Source organism: Marmota flaviventris, chromosome 1 (assembly GCF_047511675.1).
Source record: "Marmota flaviventris isolate mMarFla1 chromosome 1, mMarFla1.hap1, whole genome shotgun sequence".
NCBI classification, from domain to species: Eukaryota; Metazoa; Chordata; class Mammalia; order Rodentia; family Sciuridae; genus Marmota; species Marmota flaviventris.
In genome coordinates this window covers 169,541,119-169,557,751 of record NC_092498.1, presented here as the reverse complement: position 1 = coordinate 169,557,751, position 16,633 = coordinate 169,541,119, and the positions used below count along the sequence as shown (strand labels likewise).

Genomic DNA, 16,633 nt, shown 5'->3' with positions numbered 1-16,633 from the left:
TTTCCAAAGTGTTCCAGTACTTTACATTCTTAACAAAATGTTTGAGGTTTTCATTTCTTTTCTTTTTTGGTCTGAAGTTGAACTCAGGACCTTGCACATGCTAGGCAAGTGCTCTACCACTGAGCCTTCAACTCTTGAGGTTCCCAGTTCTTTACATCCTTGCCAACATTTGATATTGTCTTTTTCATTATGACCATCTAATATGTGAGACAGTGGTTTTAATTTGCTTTTCCCTAATGATATTGAGACTATAATGTGTTGTGATAAACAGGGTTGATTGATAGAGGATTTGATGGTCCTTTGTGATGGAGTAAAAGGAAACAGAAAATAAGCATGTAAGTACTTATTCAAACCATTGTGGTTTTGACTCTTGGACATTCTTTGGATTCTTGGTGTCTGAGTCAGATGGCTTTTTAGTTATCTGATAAATATATATTAATACATATGCATTTATGAAGGAAAGGGGAGTCTTGTGATGACAAGTTATGTTGAATTCTGTGAAGCATACCCTAAGATTCTAGAAGAGAGGCATTCTCAAAATAATTAATAAATGGGAATAGGTAAACTAAATTGACAGAATAAAAACTGGGGTATGGTATTAAAAACAGAAATCTGAGGTTTGGGACTGGTGGTATAGCTCAGTTGGTAGAGTGCTTGCCTTGCATGAACAAAGTCCTGGTTCAATCCCCAATCCACATACACACTAAAAGAAAGAAAGAAAGAGAGAGAGAGGGAGAGAGAGAGAGAGGGAGAGAGAGAGAGAGAGAGAGAGAGAGAGAGAGAGGTAGAGAGGGGGAGGGAGGGAGGAAGAAATCCAGGTTTTCTGGATTCTTTCCTTTCTCTCAGTCTATCCTGCAAATCTATAGGATTTATCTCAATGGTGCTCCAGTATCTCCCTCTCGTCTTTCCCTGATGTACTTGCCTTGTTTCAGGTACTGTTTCCACTTAGGAGCAGTGCTCTACCATGTATACATGTTATCCTCTAGTTTTCTCTCTTGCACTTCAGACTCCTCTGTGCAGGTACAACAGCTCTGGTTCAGTCCTTTGATTGTGGCATACACTATCACCACCTGGTGGCAGTGAATGTGTTAGAATGCAGATTTGATGATGTCATTATACTGCCCCCATTTACTATTTCTCACATGTCTGTGCTTCCAATCACTCATTTACCTTGGATGTCAGACATCTTTATAAAGTTCCTCTTGGTTTGACGGCACTTCTCAAGCATCATCTCCTGCCCATTGTACTTAGCTCTCCATCCCTGCTGTTTTGGTGTCATGGTTAAGCATGATAGCTCCGAAGTTGGTTGCCCTACTTAATATCCTGACTTAGCCATGTTATCTGTGTATCCCTGGACATGTTTTTCTGTGTCTAGTTGTATTAGAGCTAACAACTTGTCTGAAAGGGGTACTCATCAGTCAAATGGATGACAACAGTAAACAACTGGTTTTGGTGCATATGAGGTGAACACTAGTTTTGCTCATGCCTTAATTTCTATTTCTTTCTTTTTTTTGCGGAGGGGAGGGGGTGGTATGGGTACTCGGGATTGAACTCAGTGGCACTCAACCACTGAGCCACATTTTCAGCCCTATTTTGTATTTTATTTAGAGACAGGGTCTTACTGAGTTGCTTAGCGCCTTGCCATTGCTGAGGCTGGCTTTGAACTTGTGATCCTCCTGCCTCAGCTTCCTGAGATACTGGGATTACAGGCATGTACCACTGTGCCTGGCTCATGCTTTAATTTCTTCATTTTTAAAATAGGTATCATAAACACACTTTTATTTTGAAAATTAAATGCAATAATTTGTGCAGTTTTCCCAGAGCAGAGACTGGCACAGAATAAGAATTTAGTAAATATCGACTATTAATCTCCTTACCATTTACCACAACTCTTTAAGCAGCATGTTCTTCATGCTTCTTGATTTAACTATTTATTTGAAAATTGTTTTCCCCCATTTACATACAGATTTTTTTTAATTTCTCTTATAAGACTGCTTATATGTTACTTCCTCTAGGAACCCTCAATAATTTTCTGACTCCTTTGTACAGGAAACTCTTTTTCCATGGTCTCTTGTTTATAATTCTACCCTAGCATGTATTCCTCTGAATTGTTATCTTTATTTGTCATATTTTTCTATTAGACTATGAGCCTCTTGGTATCAGGATTTAGTTGTTTTATGACTGTATTACATATCCCTTGCATTATTTACTGGATCAATGGAAAAATAATGCAAATCTTTGATTTTCTTAACATGTATCTGTTTAAAGTTATCTGGGGAGCTGGAAAAATTGGAGTATAGATTGAATTGTTTTTCAACTTTTCTGTAAGATTGAAATTATTTCAGGGTAAAAAATATTATTAAAATATCTGTTTTACCATAGAACATACTCTTAAAAATTTTTTTAACAATATAAGATTGCCAGTGAAAGTGTTCCTTATTGCAATAATCCCACCCCTGTATATAGTACATTTACCAGTTTGATCTATGTAATGTTTAAAGAAAGATATTTTCTAAATTTAGATGCTTGGATTAGATAGTTTTTAGATTTTTTTTTCAGTCCTTAGGTTCTTTTACTCTTTAGCAAAGAGAGGGAGGGCAAAAATAGGAAAAAAATGTTTTTAAAAACATGTATGTTCATAACCCTTTTTTTAAAAATAATAACTTTATTTTTTCTTTTTGTGTGTGGTGCTGAGGATCAAACCCAGTACCTCACATATGCTAGGCAAGCACTCTACCACTGATCCACAACCCTAGCCCTGTTTGTGACACTTTTAAGTGTGATCCTAGAGGCATTTTTTTTTCTGCCTGTTATATGGGTTATTTAGGTTATGGCTTCCTTTGACCACAAGACCAAGGCCATTACCTGTACTATACTATTCAACACAGCAGCCTTCTCAGCTCTGTGATCTGTGGCTCAGACTTGTGGTGGTTGCACACACTCTTATCACTTGATGACAGTGTAAGTTTCTATAGTCCAAAGACAGACGTAGTGGAAATAACAAAAAATAAAACTTTTGAATATTATATCTGCTTGGTCACTTTGGAGTTTCTTTCTTTTCTATTTACTTTTTTTTTTTTGTGGTGGTTCCAGGAATTATACTCCAAAGCTTTGTGCCTGCTAAGCAAGTGCTCTACCATTGAGCTACACCCCTACCCTTCCATTTGCTCTTAAAGGGTATCTTATTCCTATTTGAAACATAATTTTCTAGTTTCATGTACTTTGCACATATATTTTAAATTACAAATTGAGTAACAAAAAGGGAACAATTTAAGTAATGATAGATACATATTAATCAAAGATCAAATATCTATTTTTAGTACAGTTTACCTGAATTGTTTCTATAGTGTTAATAATCCAATGTTCCCCTTTTCCAGTTTTAATATATTAGGAATGAAATGAACTCTTCAGTATTAATTGATGTTAAGAATAATGCTTTATTTACAGCACTCTTAACAAACAGTTATTAGATCATTAATCATATAAAATTCCAGTTTTGTAATATGTATGATTATATCATTAATAAGGATGCTTATGCTGTTTCCTTCAGGTGAAATTCCTAAACAAGTTAAAGTGAAAAAATTGAAGAACCTAAAGACTCTGGATTCAAAACCTGGTATTGACTTCTTTTTTTTCTTTTCTTACTTTTATTTACATTTATTTTATGCTGAATTTATTTCTGTGCCATAAGTTTTGATTTTTTCAACTTCTTCTAGGATGTCTTTTTCTTTTGTGCAACCTTCTCTTCTGGTTTAGGAACAATTTATTTCTTTTCAGGGAGGATCATTTCAGTGTAGTAGGGGAACTCATGTATGGATTAATCCAACCATGAGCTCTCTAAGTATGGCAGTGTGTTTTGTGTGCTTTGTTCACCTTGGTATGGTCAATAATCAGAGAATCGACATGTAAGTTCAGCATTACTCTCTGCATTTTAAGCAGGTATTGCAAAAATTCTAAATTCAAGAATTTAACCATTTAAAGTTCTCCAATTGTGTACAAGGTGTCAAAATGCATTCTTCTATCATGTGTAAGTAATTAGAACCAATTAAAAATAAATGAATAAAAATTTTAAAAATTTAACTATTTAAAATAATTGAAATTAACTATTTAAGAACTTAGTTTTATTCTAATTTAAATTCTAAATGCAAAACTTATAGGTCACTGACCCTATGTCCAGCCTCACTTGGTCTGCAATATCAACCAACTCCATCCACCATTGTAATACTAGAATGGCACATATTGCTTCTTTAAAGTGACTTCTTTCAAATACTTGGTGGCTTTTCATTTATGCATGTCCTTGATGGCCTAAGTAGTTTCACAGGTATTCTTAAAGTGAACATAAAGATTTGAACCTCTTGATTTGTGTGATTTTTGGGGGACTTTCTGGGTTAAGAGAATAAGAACCATTTTCACAGATCACCTCAGACCACCTCAGGCACTGTTCAGGAAGAGATGGTATTGACTTTTATTAATTTTTAAATATATACTTCTCTGGTAGTTGAATTTTTCTCTTTACCATATTCTTTTCTTTACTTCTTAGGAGTTTATACTTCTTATAAGCCATATCTAAATAGAGATGAAGAGATCATAAAACAATTACAGAAGGTAATTACTTGTTCATATTATTAAATCTCTGTTCTGGTATGTAATATCTATTTAGGCAATATATGCTTTGTGAAATGGAGTCTATTATTTTTTTTACTGGAGATTGAACCCACAGGTGCTATACATACACTGAGCTACATCCTCAGTCCATTTTTTTTTTTAAGACAAGGTCTTGCTAAGTTGCTCAGGCTGGCCTCAAACTTGAAATCCTCCTACCTCATCCTCCAGAGATGATATGATTACAAGTGTGTACCACCAAGCCCAGTGAATCTCACTTTAAAACCAAAGTTTTATAAAAGTCAAAGTAATAGCTTGAATATTGAAGCTGTATCTACTAAGGAGTGCCAATCTTTCTAGAAACTTGGGAGTTATAGTAAAAAGAAAGTCATAGATTCTACCATGAGGTAGTTCAGCATCTAATGGTAGGAGATAAAGTTTTTAAATGTAAATAGTATTAATATAGAAAATATGAAATTAAGATTTCTTCACTATGAACTGATTTTTTTTGATGTGTGTATGTATTACTAGTGTATTACTGGAGTTCAAACCCAGGGGTGCTCTATCAGAGTTACATCCCTAGCGCCCCCCTCCCCCGTTGTTTTTTTTTTTTTTTTGGAAACAGGATCTCTAAGTTACTGAGGCTGACATTGAACTTGCAGGCCCCCTGCCTCAGCCTTCCAAGTAGCTGGAATTACAGGTGTGTACCACTGTGTACAGCATGAATTGATGTTTTTAAGTATAGGATGTTCCCTAAGCTACAGTCTCTTTAAGTTTTGCTTTAAAGATTCTGTTTGTGTTTAAATAAAATTTATTTTTTAATTGAAGCAAAAACATAAAATTATACATGTTAGTGGTGTGCCATGTGATGTTTTGATGCATGTATGCATTATTTAATGCTTAAATCAGGTCAAACATACCTATCCTCGATTTTTTTCATCATTTTTTTTATGGTGAAAACATTCAAACTCCTTTTTTTCTGGATTTTTGAGATATCCAGTACATAATTGTTATCTATAGTCACCTTACTGTGCAGTATAGCACACCAGAACTTCTTGATCCTGGCTGTAACTTAGAACTAATGGATCACTCTTTCTCCATCTCCCCTCCCTCTACTCTGCCAACTTCTTGCAAATGATTCATTTCACAGGAAAGGACACAATTAACTTCAAATTAAATTACTGGAAGATTAAGTTCTAGGTTTTTTATGTTAATATAAATGTATGTTTACAAAGTTGAACTTGGTAATTATCAGTGTTTTATATTTCTGGGCACTAGAATGTAGGTTCTCATTATTTCCTCTTTTAAGGGTGTACAACAGAAACGTCCTTCTGAGGCTCAAAGTGTGATTCTCCGTCGATATTTTTTGGAACTGACGCAAAGTTTCATCATTCCATTAGTAAGTTAACAAATGTGTCTTTGCTTAATTTAATGATTTGTTGAAGGTATATGAACTATTTTCTCATCCTCTAAGCCTTAAGTTTTGTGTTTTGCCTGCTTAATAATTTAGCATAGAGCCCTTTGCAGGGGACTTGGATTCTTTGTTCTGGTATTAACTGTGCAACTTTGATAAGCCAGTTCATTCCTCTTTTTCTTCAGTTTCCATGTTTGTAATATGTGGCTAATTCTACTTTACCTAAATACTTTCCATGTTTGTATGAATCTTAAATGAGATCATTGATCTGAATTTTTTTTTAATTTGGCAAAAAATATTTTTTTTCTATTTCCATTCTTTGAAAGTGGATACAGTTTTGCTTAGAATAAAGATGATTTTAAGAGCACACAAAAGTTAAATGCGAATGATAAAATTAAATCCAATAATCCAGAGTGATGAACAGTAAAAGATACCAAGAAAAAGTAGGCACAGTGGTACACACTTGTAATCCCAGCAACTTGGAAGGCTGAGGCAGGAGAATTACAAGTTTGGGGCCAACCTGGGCAACTTAGAGAGACCTTGTTTCAAAATTAAAACAAACAAAAAAAGGTGGTAATGAAGCTCAGAGGTGGAGTACTCCTGGGTTTGGTCCTTAATACAGGGAAAAAAAAAGATATTAAGTAGGTGCCTTTGACATAAAACTGATCATCCAAATGATTACTTAACAATCAGAAGTTGAATTTTTTATACTGCAAAAACAAAATCAGTTTAGTGTATGAACTATATAGTAGTGGATGTTTTTTCTACTCCCTACCCTGGTACTGGGGATTGAACCAGCGGTGCTGTAACATTGAACTACATACCCAGCCCTTTTTATTTTTTATTTTGAGACAGTGTCTTGTTAAGTTGCTAAGACTGGCCTCAAACTTCCAATTCTCCTGTCTTACTCTTCCGAGTAGCTAGGATTATAGGCATGCACCACCACACTTAGCTACAGCATAATTTGTAGCTGGACTTTTATTTATATTATTAATAACTATTAGGATAGTTAATTGTAGTCTTTAGTAGATACCCTGCAACCATGTAAATTAAACAGTATTTTCTACAGTTGATGAATATAAGACCACAGTATTTTGGATAAACCCCTTAATGTAGTGATTTTAATATCAGTGTTATTCATTCTTTGAAAGTGTTTTAAGTGAATTAAAGTTATAGATAATTTTTTAAAAATACTTTTTTAGTTATACATGGGTACAATGTATTTTGTTTGTTTATTTATTTATTTATTAAAGAGAGAAAGAGAATTTTTAAATATTTATTTTTCAGTTTTCGGCGGACATAACATCTTTATTTTATTTTATGTGGTGCTGAGGATTGAACCCAGCACCCCGCGCATGCCAGGCGAGCTTGAGCCACATCCTCAGCCATGTTTATTTATTTTTATGTGATGCTGAGGATTGAACCCAGTGCCTCACATATGCAAGGCAAGCGCTCTGTCACTGAACCATAACCCCAGCCCAAGTTATAGGTAATTTTGAAAATACTACATACATCATGACTGGTTTAGTATAATTATTTACATTAGGTATTTATTTTTCCCTAGTATCTAAAGAAAATTTAACACTAAATTGTTATAGTAGCTATGAATCAGTCTGACACACTTATTGATTGATTCCACAGGTTTGTAATAATAGTGTCTGTTCTTTCAATCTACTATATTAGGAATACAGCATTTACAGAACAAATAAACACAGGTTGAACAACAATCCAAGGATCATATTAGGTCTTCAGTTAGCTGTCAGATGCTCAGCTATACATCCACACTGTATGAACAAAGTCAGATCTAATTATTTATCAAAAGGTGCTAGTGGAGGCTGTTATATGCCTTCTAACATAGTTCCTGGGCCAATGGCCAGTGGAGAAAAGAGCAGCAGAGATGAAAAACCTTTAGAAATTTCACCAAGAATATGCTCCTTTCTCTGTAGTGTGGTGTTTCTCATATTGAGAGTAGATGTATACTGGTATTTAAGGAGGAACTCCTTGGGGAGATTTTTTAGATGACTTGATCAGCCATTTATTCAATCCAAGTTTTTCTTCAAGATCTTCCAACTTCTTTCCTTAATAACATCTTTCTTGGACTGAGAGCTGTTGTTTTCTCTAATGCTAAGGGTGTCTGTTTCAGAAGCTCTATTTGTATCTAGTGGTGCCTATGAGTGAGATGGCTGTCACATTGAGAACTCTTGGAGCTACTGCATCCCAGATTCATGCTGGGCACCTGTCAGTATTTTTTCCATGTCATCATTATAAACAAAAACTGAAACTGAAGCACTGCTCCCATTTCCATTATTGCTAAAGTGCAGTTCTATCCAGTAGCTCTTCAGATTCTTCTGCAGCCTGGAAACTGCTCTGACATGACCTTGGAGGGCAGCTACAGCTGCCTGATTGGGGATCAATGCAGAGCTGAGGGTGTGCCTCTGCATGGGTCAGTCTGAAGAAGGAGCTTGTCCTAGGCACATCCACTTACTAGTTTAATGTGAAATACTATTTTTTTGGAGGGAGTACTGGGGGATTGCTCTACCTGTGCTAAATCCTCGGATCTCTTTTGTATTTTATGTAGACAGGGTCTCACTGAGTTGCTTGGCACCTCGCTTTTGCTGAGACTGGCTTTGAACTCGCAATCCTCCTGGCTCACCCTCCAGAGCTGCTGGGATTACAAGTGTCTGCCACTGTGCCTGGCTGAAATACTATTTTGATTGTTGTGTTTTGTACCTTAAAAGAAGGTTACCTTGGATTTTCTTTCTCTGATATTGTTTTTTAAATATAGATTGATATCATATTCATGAAACTATCCTTCAGGATGACAGGGATCATGTCTGTCTTGTTATCATTTCCTCAGTCTGGCATGTGATAGCATTCTAATATTTATGGAATAAATGACTAAATGATATGACTATTTTAAGAAATTCAGTGGAATGTCGTAAACATACAGACTGTATCACAATATTTTGTCTAGTTATTTGTCTAGTTATTAATATAATCTATCTGAACATCATATGAGGGCAATCTGAAGATCTTTGTTCATTTTGGGGAAAAAATGTTGTTTCTGGGTGTGTGGATGTCAATTACTTTTGTTCTCTTTATATACCTACCTTTCAGGCTGGGATCATAGCTCAGAGACACAGGGAAGTTATTTAGTTTTTTGAAGCTTTGATTTCCCAGTAATACCTAACACAGAGCATGGTTGCAAGGATTACAAGAGATCATGCATGTAAAATGTTAAGTATATTTTCTGGCACATAGTTACTCAGTAAGGTTAACAGTTATCACTAAAATAAGATCTGGGTGCAGTGATGCATATTTGTAAGTCCTAACTACTTTGGAAGCTGAGGTATGAGAATCATTTGAACCCATGAATTTGGGACCAACTTGGCCAACATAGTGAGACATCCATCTCAAAAAAACAAAACAAAGCAAAAAATGTTCTTTCTTGGATTGTCAAAGATTTAGTAACATTTTTGTTGTAAACAACTTCCAACTCAATCTAAATTTAGCTATATCTACTGTGGGCATTGGTGGAGTTAATTTGAAAGAGCATATGATGGTGAGTAGAAAAAAAATAATTCAGTCTCCTGTACACTCACAACATAGATCACTTCTGTGACTTTACATGGTGTGGGTTTTCTGTCCACCAGCAAGCAAGCAGTTCTGCAACAGACACCAGTGAGATGTCCTTTATTTTGATTCTGACATTGTGTATCTGGATATAGCATCAGACCCTACAGGTTGAGGGCTCAGTTCCCAAGATTGCACCCCTTCTGTTCAGATTTCAGTCACAAACCTCAAGTTGTTTACCTGTGCTTCCAACTGCCTGGCAGTTGGGTTCCTACAATCCCCTCCTTGGTGTTTGATTAATTTGCTTGAATGACTCACAGACTTAGGGAAACACTTAACATTTACTGGTTTATTATAAAGGGTATTACAAATGGTACAGATAAAAAATGCATAAGGTAAGATGGGGGGAAAGGGGCATGGAGCTTCCATGTCCTCTCCTGGCGTACCACCCTTCGGAACTTCATGTATTCAGTTGTTGGGAAGTTCTACACACACTGTCTTTTGGGTTCTTATGGAGACTTTATTGCATTGGCATGATTAAAGCATGGATAACTATGTTAAAATGTGATTGGACAAAAAAGATATGATCTAATGCTAATAGACTGAGTGGAGAAAACCAGCAAGGTGTGTGTATTCATATTCTTCAGCATTCCTTCCTTGTGGGTATGGGACAGGACCCCTTCTGAAATGGGGGTCTCATCATCTACTATCAGACAAGGTATATCAGAGAATTTATTTATATGTTCAGCAGTTCCTAGTTAGATGGAAGATTAGAGTCTCTATGACCCACTTTGGGAGAGAGATAGTCTAGTTTCTCTGGCCTGCCTTGAGAAGGGAGTTATAAGTCAGGAACTGTGGATAAAAACCCCAAAATATATATCATAATATTCTACTAGGAAACCCATTTTTTTTAAGTTTAAGAGCTCTGGGTTGAACATGGTGGCACATACCTGTAATCCCAGCAAATAGGGAGGCTGAGGTAGGAGGATCACAAGTTTGAGTCAAACCTGGAAAACTTGGCAACACCACACACAAAAAAAGGAAGGCTGGGGATGTGGCTGTATGTAGAGTGCTTCCTATGTTCAATTCCTAGTAACTGCTGCCCCTGCCCCCAGAAGACCTTTAGGTAAGAATGCCTAACTTTTATTAACTTATTTTTTAAAAAATATCTTTTTAGTTGTCAATGGACTTTATTTTCTTTATTTATATGCGGTGCTGAGAATTGAACTCAGTGCCTCATACATGGTAGGCAAGCACTCTATCACTGAGCCACAACCCCAGCCCTTATTAACTTATTTTTTGGTTTTAGGAAAGGTATGTGGCAAGCTTGATGCCTTTGCAGAAAAGTATCTCTCCATGGAAGGTATGAATATATCCAAATAAATTCCTATTTAAATTTTGTAATCATAATTAACTTCTCTGAATGTATCCATTTCTAATTTCTTAATATAGTATATCTTGTTTTGTAGAGTCCACCCCAATTAAGACAGTTCCTTCCAGAAGAATTTATGAAAACACTTGAGAAAACAGGACCTCAGCTAACTTCTAGAATAAAAGGCGATTGGATTGGACTTTACCGGTTAGTCTTTTCCCTTCATCTGTAGAGCTTTATTTAAAAAGAAAACAAAATAAAAAAATGGCCTTATACATTCTTTTTAGAAAATTCTATTATTTGGAATGTTTTTCTGAATTATAGATAAGAAATGTACTAAAGAGAGGAAATAAGTCATAGTCAAACTTTGCTTCTTGCATTTATTTTTTATAGGCATTTTCTAAAGTCTCCAAATTTTGATGGCTGGTTCAAGACCCGGCGAAAAGAAATGACTCAAAAACTAGAGGCACTCCATCTAGAAGCTCTTTGTGAAGAGGTAGAAAACAGTGTGTATGTGTGATGACTAACAACTATTGAGAGTAAAGATAAAATTATCTTTAGAGGTTGAAGATAATGCCCAGGTCTGCATCTTTATAAATAGCAATGATATCTAACTTTTCTAGATTATATACTTTGTGACAGGGACTGTGTGTAGATGATTTATATGGATACTCCTTTTTTAATCTTCACAATTCATCAAGGTAGGCATGTTAGGATCTTTACTTGTGGCTTAGAACTTGAGTGACTTGTCTTAATTTCACATCACCACTAAGTAGCAGAGCCAGTAGTGTTCTGGAGTCCACTTGCATTTGTCCATAAGAGCTAATTGTGCACATCTTTTCCTAGTTAAGCATTTAGTGACTTCAGGTTGGTAGTTTGAAATTGCTTCAGTTGGCAAATACTATAAAGACTTTTTCTGGAGAACTGGTTGCTTAATATTCATCACAACTGGAGGGAGTTAGGATTCAAATTCAAGCCATCTAACTTCAGATCTTTTCCAATATGATTTACTCATCTTTCTCACTTAGTATTAACAAATTTTTCATGGCTTGGATTGGTTTTTCATATAGTATAATTTACCACCAGCCTATTTTAAATTGAACTACTTGTGAAAATATATAGTCTTATTTTTCATTTGTATTTAGCTTTAAATATTGAGGCAGCCTAGCCTCAGTGTTTTCTTTCTAATCATAAATTCCCAGTGATTCTGGCTCTGAGAAAAAGAATGAAGAAAACAACAAAGTAAGTCCAGGAGAGTTTATTTGAAGATACAAAGTTTACATCCAGTAATACATTCATGTTCAGCTTTCTTAATTTGTTAATCAGTGTATGTGTATATATATATATATATATATATATATATATATTTATTTGGTACCTGGGATTTAACTCAGGGGTCCCCAATCACTGAGCCACATCCCCAGCCCTATTTTGAATTTTATTTAGAGACAGGGTCTCACTAAGTTACATAGCACCTTGACATTACTGAGGCTGGCTTTGAACGTGCGATTCTCCTGTCTTAGCCTCCTGAGCCGCTGGGATTACAGGTGTGCACCACTACATCCAGCTACTAATATTTCTTATAAATTATTTATTGGCATGGGAAAGGAATTTAATATTGCATTGATCTACAATTTTTCCTTTTTTTGGTACTGAAAATTAAACCCATGGGTGCTTTACCATTGAGCTTCATCTCCTGTCCTTTTTAAATTTTTATTTTGAGATAGGGTTTCATTAAATTACTGATGCAGGCCTTGGATCTTGTGATCCTCCTGCCTTAGGCTCCCAAATTGCTGGGATTACAAGCATATGCCCCTGTGTCCAGCCAAAATTTTTTGTTTTGTTTGTCTGTTTTTTGGTTGACCTAAAAGGACTATCTCAGAAAGGAACTTTCTTCCATTTTGTTTTACTTCCAAATAGTATGAATTTTTTTCTAACTAATGTCAAAACTTACCTAACGAACAATTTCTAGAATACTATGATAATTATTCTTATATTGTAATGGTATATATGAGTTAAATACTGTTCTTTTCCTTCTTTTGCATTAGCCTTGGCTATTAAAATAAAGAGGTTTGAATATTGAGTACATACTGATTTGGGATTTGCTTATTGTTCTAGGACCTACTTCTCTGGATCCAGAAACACACAGAAGTAGAAATAGTAGACCTTGTACTGAAGCTGAAAAATAAACTGGTATGTAGCCAAAGCAGCTGAAGATTAAATTGGTGTGTGAAGATATTTTCCTCTTATTTGAGCCAATGCTCTAAGATGTATCACAGATGTAACTTAAGATTTGAGATTGGTCTGTTGATGGTAGATCTGAACAAAAATATTTGGTCACTCAGGGAGATCATAGAGATGCCATATTATTCTAAAGATTTTTACATGAATTTAATGAATTCTACAAAAACATTGCCAGTTATATTTAATATCATGTAGTATATCTAGGTTTTATCTATGAATTTATATAGGAGCCCTTTTTTGGCTTAATCATGTATTTTTTTTAAATGGCATGTTCTTTGATTTTTTAGTTTCTATAAATTCTAGTCTGAGATGGAAAGTTTCCAGCTAGGCTTGGTGGTGCACACCTGTAATCCCTGTAACTTGGGAGGCTGAGACAGGAGGATTTGAAATTCAAGGCCAGCCTGAGCAACTTAGTGAGGTCCTAAGCAACTTGACCCTGTCTCAAAAAATAAAAAGGGCTGGGGGTATATCTCAGTGGTAAAATACCCTAGTACCAAAAAAAAAAAGGGGGGGGGACAAAAAGACTGAAAGTTTCCAAGTTGTTAGACTGTTGTTAAGACTATTTATATAGAGATCATAATATATTAATAAAGATCCATTTAAATGCTGCCAAATGTTGTAGTTGCAGGCTGATCGAGAGCATTTACCTGTGAAACCTGACACTATGGAAAAGTTACGGACACACATAGATGCAATTATCTTAGCATTGCCAGAGGACCTGCAAGGCATACTGTTCAAAACAGGCATGACGTGATATTTTCCAGCCAAAAAGGATTGTGCATCATGAAGCATACTGACATTTCAACCAGACGCACAAAGATCTTCCAGTGGCAGCAGAGTGGAAAATAGCTGTGAATGCTAAGATACAGGGTGGAAAGACTGTATTGTATAAACAGAACTTTTTATTGCATTATTTTTAAAAATGGATATCTGTGGTGGTTCCACTTTAATACTGAAACACCGAAAGGCAGTTCTATATTTTTAATCATGTTCTAAAGTGCTCTTATGAGAGACCTGAGGGGCCATCAGTATACGTGATTCCAAACTGCAGTGCTGGCATTGCAGATATTTTTTTAAATTGGTGCTGCTTTGCCCAATCATGTTAAAACTCAGGGGGTTATAAAAATAACATTCACACTGGCTATCTTCTTAAGAAGGAAAAGACTGAACTGTCCAACTATAGTTGATGCTTATGTAGTGCCTTTTGTTGTCCTTCATGTTTCACAAAGTCCAGCTGCTATTCTTGAGGCTTTTTCTTATTTGATTATGAAACATAATTTTATGAAGGATTATATTGAGTAATCAATGCTTAAAAATATTTATTAGAAGGCATGGTGTTTTTTTTCAATTGTCATATAGGTTTTTATTTCATTATTTTCTTCACTATTTTCAAAATGTAATCTTACCACTTTCTCCAGAGGCAAGAAGGCATCTAGTATTAATTGTGGAAGACTTTATTTTCCTTTACCCTTTATTCATTGGGTCTATGTAAATTAATAAGCTTGGATGCTTTTCAAAGATAATTCTAATTATGAATCTCATAATCAAATATTTTTTAAAACTGAAGTATTATTATTTCAAAGGCATTCATAAGCCTTTTATGCGATAGTTATTTGAGTGATTATAAGGTTGATTTCCAGCATTATTTGTTGGGTAGTGTTATTTCCCCAAAACTAATGTTTCTCCGGACATTCTTCCTATTGTTTAACATGGGAACTTTTGTTTTGAATCAATGTTATGGTTACTATGTTTTTTTTTTTGTTGTTGTTGTTGTTATTTCTCTTTTGTTTATACCACCTTGCCAAAAAAGAAGAATGTGATTTAATTTAGTAAGATTGGTTTGTGTTTGAATGAGAATATCCTACAGAAGCCACTATTTAAAATAGGCACACATGATGTAGCACAAATGTAAATAGCTGTGTCTTAATTACCCTCTCAACTACCAAATATAGTTGTATGTATTAGTAAAAGAAATGACTTCAGAAGCTCTCTCTTGTTCTCTGTTGCTATAATTCTAAAGGGCATTCCTGACCTAAGAAAGGCTCCTTGTGTTTGTAAGTTGGTCTACTGTGGTTTGATACCCAGATGTGCCCTTTCCTCATGGATGCAGTATCTTGAAGCATACCTCTACGTCTAGAGTATGGCATTTGGAAGAATTCATTTGCCTAGCATCATAGGGGTTATTTTGTGAAACAACAGTTGACCTTTCAGAAAAGGGGCAACTACTTTTTTATGCTAAAGTATTTCATAACTTTCTTGGAAATTTTATTTAGGTATAAATGGTCATCTTATTATTTTTCAAAAAGGTGTATTTTAATAATCTTACAATTTATATACAGTTTGTGACCAGAATTTGAGTCATTAGTGTCATATCAAGGATCTTTTAAATTATACCACTACAGGATGTGTCATTTCAAGTTTATTTTGCACAGCTAAAGAGTAGCAAAAGATGCCAATTAGCATGATAATGGTGTCTTCATTTACTGTATGTAACTGAAACTTAACATGTTTGAAAACATTATACTCACACAGTTTATCTCTTTAATTTCAAATTATGTACTTGTAAGAATAACTTAAAGTTACATTGGAAACTGAGAAAGACTGGTAATTTTTTTGTGTGATTTTCAGAGTTTTTTTTTTAGAAGACTTTATTAATATCTAAGCTCTGCCATTTAATGTTTTCTCTCCACCAGCATCAGAAGGAATCACTGCTGTAAGGGTATTAAGTAATGCCTAGGGTGCCTTCTACTTATAGTCCAAAAGAGATTTTGTGAAGGCATTTTGGTCATTACCAAAACTGAATTAAAGGCCTTGGATTTTAAAGCACCTGGATGTCTTGTCTTATTTCTCTAAGTTTGAAATGCTTGGAAAAGCAAAGCATAGTTAATGAAACTAATGCATTAAGAGATTCCTTTTATTTTCAGACAGATTTTAAGAAATGAACACTGGGAACTGTAGCACATGCCTGTAATCTAGCAACTCGGGAGGCTGAGGCAGGCGGATTCTGAGTTCACAGCCAGCCTCAGCAACTTAGCAAGGCCCTAAACAACTCAGTGAGACCCCTTCTCTAAAAAATAGGGCTGGGGATGTGGCTCCGTGGTTGAGTGACCCTGAGTTCAATCCCAAGTACCAAAAAAAAAAAAAAAAAGAAAACCTTTCTCTGTGTACTAACTATGAACAGATGAATAGTTCAATTAGTAACAGGTTAATTAAGAGATTTGATATCCCTTCTATAACAGTGCATTGATTTTACAAAATATTCCAATAAAAATATTTTAGCCAGTCATACTGGCACATTCCTATGGTCCCAACTACCTGTGAGGTTGAGGTGGAAGAATCTCCTCAGCCCATGAATTTGAGAGCACCCTGGGCAATATAGCAAGGCACTGTCTTTAAAAAAATCTTTTTAATTATCTAGATTTTATTAA

The 16,633-nt window shown here is 35.1% G+C and overlaps 1 protein-coding gene across 2 annotated transcripts in view; it reads left to right on the top strand.

Annotated features, from left to right (window-relative positions):
- The window catches only part of Dennd6a (DENN domain containing 6A), a 78,434-nt gene extending 62,403 nt beyond the window's left edge, over positions 1–16,031 (top strand). For both annotated transcript variants that reach the window (XM_071618902.1, XM_027921562.2), the window contains 8 exons: positions 3,551–3,616; positions 4,541–4,605; positions 5,912–6,001; positions 10,899–10,952; positions 11,059–11,168; positions 11,355–11,457; positions 13,080–13,154; positions 13,828–16,031. In XM_071618902.1, the coding sequence (XP_071475003.1) occupies positions 3,551–3,616; positions 4,541–4,605; positions 5,912–6,001; positions 10,899–10,952; positions 11,059–11,168; positions 11,355–11,457; positions 13,080–13,154; positions 13,828–13,959 (695 nt within the window). In that variant the 3' untranslated portion in view covers positions 13,960–16,031. The remainder of the gene's footprint in view (positions 1–3,550; positions 3,617–4,540; positions 4,606–5,911; positions 6,002–10,898; positions 10,953–11,058; positions 11,169–11,354; positions 11,458–13,079; positions 13,155–13,827) is intronic.
- The last annotated feature ends 602 nt before the right edge of the window (positions 16,032–16,633 follow it).